The sequence below is a fragment of the Chelmon rostratus genome, chromosome 13, assembly GCF_017976325.1.
Source record: "Chelmon rostratus isolate fCheRos1 chromosome 13, fCheRos1.pri, whole genome shotgun sequence".
Classification (NCBI taxonomy): Eukaryota; Metazoa; Chordata; class Actinopteri; order Chaetodontiformes; family Chaetodontidae; genus Chelmon; species Chelmon rostratus.
In genome coordinates, this window is record NC_055670.1 from 1489314 (window position 1) to 1495313 (window position 6000).

Below are 6000 nucleotides of genomic sequence, written 5' to 3' on the forward strand. Positions count from 1 at the left end.
TAGGTCTTAATGAGTTGAAGACACATTCTGAACATAATGAAATGAAATCTGTTTCATTCAAATGAACATCCTTTACCCTGTTAACAGTGATGTTTAGAAGAATGCAAATTACATCCCAGTTCAGGCTGCAATGCCACCTACTCACAGCAGGGAAAACCCAGGTGAAACTAATAACTAATAATTAATCATGGCCTCGTAAAGTGGAGTGCAGCCATGATTAATGTTATTAGTTACAACTGTGTGACTGCACTGAGAGTCTGAGTGAATTTATTGTTTCTGTGGACTTTTGCTTCGTTGGCAAGCCAAGGGATAGAAGAAGTCCTTGCTTGATCCCACAAAGTTGTGGTTTCATTGAATGAATCATAGACTACTGCAACTCCAGGATGTGCCATAAAGATTTTAATTGGTAAAATTTGTTAAAATATCTGTTGCGGACCTCATTAAACCTGTCTAAATGAGTCTCATTGAAGGAGATGTGTATTCTAAATGAATGGAAAAAAATAACCTACCTGGAATAATGGATTTAAAAGATTAGCTGGATTTCTGATTCATCTGTGGTTAAATGAAATTAAAGTACCCACCACAGCCTTCCTTTAATATTCAAAAAGCAAGGGTGTGTTTTTTCATCTTCTAACTTTAACTCTATTGTTTAATTAAGTTATGCAATACAAACTTAGTGTAATAATACAGCTTTTCACACAATATGATTGTCAAAGTTGATCTTGTGTGTTTATGCTGAATTAAATAGACCCATAGACAGTCCACCAGTATCAGCTGAAGACTGAGACTGACCCTCCTGTAAGGTCCTTCAGACTGGGCCTCTAAACTACAAACCAAAGCCATTTCAAATAAAATCAGACATGCATCCAGGCATACATACTGTGCACAGCATAGGTCATTTTCACAGAAAACACTTTGAATGTCACAGTAGTCAAAGCACAGGTGTTAATAATCAAATTAGTTTGGCTAAATTCCATTAAGCTACTTCAGTTTCAGGGTCCAGGGATTATTCATGTTGGCACACTGCCATGGCTTAGTGGTACATTTAGATAGTACAGAGCAACAGTTACTGTTAATAATAACTACAATGACAAGTCAGAATGTCTGCTGTGAAAAAGGCCTGTCAAAAAATATGAAGTATATAAAAAGTATAAGACCCACCATAAAAAAGTAGTCAGAAGTAACTTAATCATACAAACCTTTGTAAGCTGTTGCAAATTTTGGCTCCAACAGACACTGAGTCACTCTAAATATATAATTTGTAGGTCAATTCACACAAAGCAATATTTTTCCTTTTCAGGTAATTGGCAGTAAAGAGTGAAAGGAAACATGGAAAGAGAGAGAGGATTTACATGTTTACATGGTGAATGTCGTACACCACCGGCACATGGAGAGCAACACTGATGTCTGTGAGACCAGCAAGTCAGATTTGTTAGCTTGATGTATTTCCCCAATATGGGTTTCATGTCCAAATGAACAAACACACATTTCACTAAGATGAAAAATAAGAGGTCATATTAAAGTATCAAACATAAACAAAGGCTGTTGACTAAAATATTCTCTTTTTTAGTTTCACAAACAGGACTGAGCCCAAAGCTAAATTCTTCGGCCTTACTTACTACTTACTGGGGTTTAGGTGCATTTCAGTGAATTTCAAATATAACATTGAAAAAATGTGGAAATAAAATAAACTTCTAGTTATTTGAAATATTCTTAAGACATCCGTGGTCTGAACGACAAATTCAAACAAGTCTTACATATCTATTCAGGCAGACAGTTCAAACTGTGTTCAAACTAAGCTTTTTCTTCCCCCATCTGAGAAATGTAAAAACTGCAGCTCAGTTCTTCTCCCTCCTCTCCTGCCTTGTGTCTTCCACCCATTTCCCCTGCCTTTGTTCTGGATCATGATGGCACAAATGAAATTAACAGCGATCGCAGAGCTGCTTATTCATCAGCTTCCAGATAATTTGAATAACAAAACCCTGTTACAGCACGTATAAAGTATAAAAGCCGCCTGGCAGCCACAGGTTGTTGGACAGATTCCCACAAACACAGATCATCAAACATGGGCAAGGTATGTAGAGAGCAGAGCAGATAACAAGCACTTTTCTGTGTAGGAGAACCTCAAATAAAAGAGACAGACATTAGTTTAATTTACAAAGGTGTATTTGGACAAATGAAGGCCTGTTCCAACTCAGTTTGCACTGTTTTTTATTCTTATTTTCAACAGATCATCTTCTACGAGGACAGGAACTTCCAGGGGCGCTCCTATGAGTGCATGAGCGACTGCTCCGACATGTCCTCCTACCTGAGCAGGTGTGCTTCCTGCAGGGTGGAGAGCGGCTGCTTTATGGTCTACGACCGTCCCAACTACATGGGAAACCAGTATTTCCTGCGGAGAGGCGAGTATTCCGACTACATGTCTTTTGGCATGAGTGACTCTATCCGATCCTGCCGTTTAATTCCTCAGGTAGGCAAAGATTTTGAAAAGATAAGCATTATCATAAACGAGAACACGCATCTGGATAATCTTTAATGTAATGTTATAATTATTATTGATTGAAAATAGTGTAATCTCTTGCCTATTTTATTCATTTTCCTGCTGTGCTGTTAAAACGTGGGTTTGTATGTAAGAAGTAAGACTTCAGAGTCCTCTGTCCTGTGTGTATTCATCAACAGCACCGAGGTTCTTACAGGATGAGGATGTTTGAGAGGGAGAACTTCCAGGGCCAGAGTCACGAGCTGATGGACGACTGCGACAACATCCAGGACCGCTACCGCATGTCCGACTGCCAGTCCTGCAACGTGATGGACGGCCACTGGCTGATGTACGAGCAGCCCCACTACAGAGGCAGGATGATGTACCTGAGGCCCGGAGAGTACAGGAGCATGAAAGATATGGGATACAGCGGCATGAGGCTGAGCTCTGCCAGGCGTATAATGGATTCCTGTTGAAGCAGAGTAAAAGAAATGTGCTGTTGAATAAAATAAAAGAGGAATCAAATGTCACCTTGTCACCATGTTATGATTCTTATATCCAATAGATGATGGGCTTTTTGTGTCTATGAGGGTTAAATCTACAAACTCGACTGAAAAGTGAGCTAGTACATCGTTTTCATCCGGCTTAGTGACACATGGTATGATAGCATTACAGGTTTAATATACAAACTCTGCTAAATAGCATGCCAGTGATGTACAGACATACAAATAAAGGAAAGAAACATCCTGTACTTAAATATACATACTGTATTATGAGGTTGTATACAAACCAAATCCTTTAAATCAACATACAAGCTATCATTGTTTCGCATGATGAGAATATCCTTACTTTGCATGTGCATCATCTTACTCTGCACTGATCAAAAGCTAACAGATGACCATACACACTACAACAGGTGTAAGTCACAGCTGTTTTATTATATCCTCTATTGTATAGCATGTTGTATATTGTAGTCAGTTTTCTGTTCTTCCTGCGTTTTAAACAGCACATGTTTCCAAACATTGATGAAATTTGAGCTCATCTCACCACAGAGAGGTTTATTTAAGCACGCAGCGCGCACATTATAGATGCAACTACACTAAACTGTGGAGTTTGTGTGAAGTTCAGTTTACTCCCGAGCCTGAAAAAGCAGTTGTGTGCTGTCTTCTGTGGCCCCGGAGGAGTGTTGGGAAGTGTGACAAAACAATAACCCCCGATGATGTCATCAGGCCACCATCGCTCAGGGATTCGGGGTCAGTGGTTAGAAAATGTGTGAACCAGCTTTTTTAATCGTGATCCACTTTAAAGACAAGACACCCCTACTTTGACTTTGACCCCTCTTATAATCCACTTCCTCCCTCAACAATACTAAATTGTTGGACTACCTTTCAGTTGGGTTTTCAATATCTGTGAATACACTCAGTTTATATTCACTACATGTGTGACTCCTTTTGTCTCAAGAAACTTTGTTGCTACAATTCATGTTTCTTTGTCCTGGTTCATTATGTGCAGATGTTCATAATGTATATAGTATTCAGTTTTTTTATTAAAGTTGCTTTACTTTTAGTCACTTATCTGAGCTATGCATCTGTTCTTGTACTGATGCAGCTGGGACCTTTTCTTTTCTCTCTACCTGTGGTGATGGGCACCCATACTATTTCAGAAAGGGGAACACCCAACAAACTCAGGGGCTCAGGGTCATTCAGTCTCTGGATTCTAAATTACAGACACTCTGTACAAGAAACAACATATATTCAGATCGCATCACGTTATCTTGTCCAGTACTTACACTAAACATTTATACAGTAGATTCATGATATGGTAATACATGCTGATTCTTTTAAAACAGTAGTTTTAATGTTGTCAGATAAAATGTATTGTGTACCTGTAGAAAGTCTGTCTTGTCTGACAGAAAGGGTGTGTTTTAAGTCCATGTTTTGCTTTACAGTTTGTATTGTAGTATTGAAATATTCAGATCTTTTATGCAAGTAAAAGTAGCAATATCTCAATGAAAAAATATAAATAAAAGTTCTGTGATTTAAATGTTGCTCAAGTAAAAGTTGATAAGTGTGATCATCAAAATGCACTGGACTTAATGTATCAAAAGTAAAGTTACAAGGAGCTTCACACCAGCACAGAAAATACGGTACAGAGAAATACAACAGTGTTTTATACACAGGGGATGTTTAACAATAAATTCCACCACTTTACAAGAAAAGAATGAGTTTTTTGTCAGAAAGCCTCCTATTTTATCTTCTTTCCTGTGAACTGTTGAGCTCTTCAGTGACAAGAAGTCGATTATAAGGTAGCAGACATTATTTTATGTATTCAGACTGATGATATGAATATAACAAAGTGCTTGTCACCACATACCTAACACTGACAGCACAAAGAGTCCCAGCTGCTACGTTTGCTGCTGTCACCCACCTGTACCCCATAGGAGAGCTGCTACAGTTGGCACTGCACCAGATGCATACAGTCTGGAATAATAACCATTTACAGACCGATTTAACAAACATTATAGCCCTGTATGGTACACTGCTGAGTAAGAAGTTTAAAACAATGGCACCATAGATCATTTAGCTATCATGATGGGTATAAAAGTGAGAGACAGTTTGGCTGGGCAACATACCAGTGCAATCAGGATAGGACTGCACGGCAAAATGGGCAGAGTAAGAGACTATTTTCATATATATATATATATATATATATATACATATATATTATATAAATGCACACGTACACACACCCCAAATACTTGTTATATATATATTTATATATAGATCATGAAGTGTTTGTGAATTGTCAAATTGTTTAAAAATATACTCTTTTATTTTCAGATCATCTTCTACGAGGACAAGAACTTCCAGGGTCGCTCCTATGAGACCAGCAGCGACTGTGCTGAGCTGACCTCCTACCTGAGCCGCTGCAACTCCTGCAGGGTGGAGAGCGGCTGCTTCATGGTTTACGAACGTCCAAACTTCATGGGCCACCAGATGCTGGCAAGGAGGGGCGAGTACCCCGACAACCAGCGTCTGATGGGAATGAGCATGAGTGACTGCATCCGTTCCTGTCGTATGATCCCCATGGTAAGAATTTTGTGCTGACTGATTAGCCCTCATATATGTAAAGGGGAAGATACAAAAAGATTAATTCATTCAAAACTCCCCAGCAGAGCACAGAAGAAGCCACTTTTGATTCTGAAGTAACCTTCAGTCTTTTCACATGTAATTCAACAGCACAGAGGTCCATTCAGGATGAGGATCTACGAGAAGGAGAACTTCGGAGGTCAGATGTCTGAGGTGATGGATGACTGCGACTCCATCCAAGACCGTTACCGTATGTCCGACTGCCAGTCTGCTCATGTGATGGACGGCCACTGGCTGATGTACGAGCAGCCCCACTACAGAGGCAGGATGATGTACCTGAGGCCTGGAGAGTACAGGAGCATGAGAGATATGGGAATGGGTCCCATGGACATGAGGATCGGATCCATCCGACGTATCATGGACTCCTGTTAG

At 39.6% G+C, this 6000-nt stretch overlaps 2 protein-coding genes across 2 annotated transcripts; both read left to right on the forward strand.

Annotated features, from left to right (window-relative positions):
- The first annotated feature begins 2065 nt into the window (after positions 1–2065).
- On the forward strand, positions 2066–2955 carry LOC121615933 (gamma-crystallin M3-like). Its single transcript, XM_041950467.1, has 3 exons — positions 2066–2074; positions 2231–2470; positions 2680–2955. Exons 1-3 carry the CDS (start codon positions 2066–2068, stop codon positions 2953–2955), a joined length of 525 nt encoding a protein of 174 aa, XP_041806401.1.
- Positions 2956–5142: 2187 nt separating this feature from the next.
- On the forward strand, positions 5143–6000 carry LOC121615930 (gamma-crystallin M3-like). The gene is made up of 3 exons (XM_041950465.1): positions 5143–5151; positions 5320–5568; positions 5719–6000. Exons 1-3 carry the CDS (start codon positions 5143–5145, stop codon positions 5998–6000), a joined length of 540 nt encoding a protein of 179 aa, XP_041806399.1.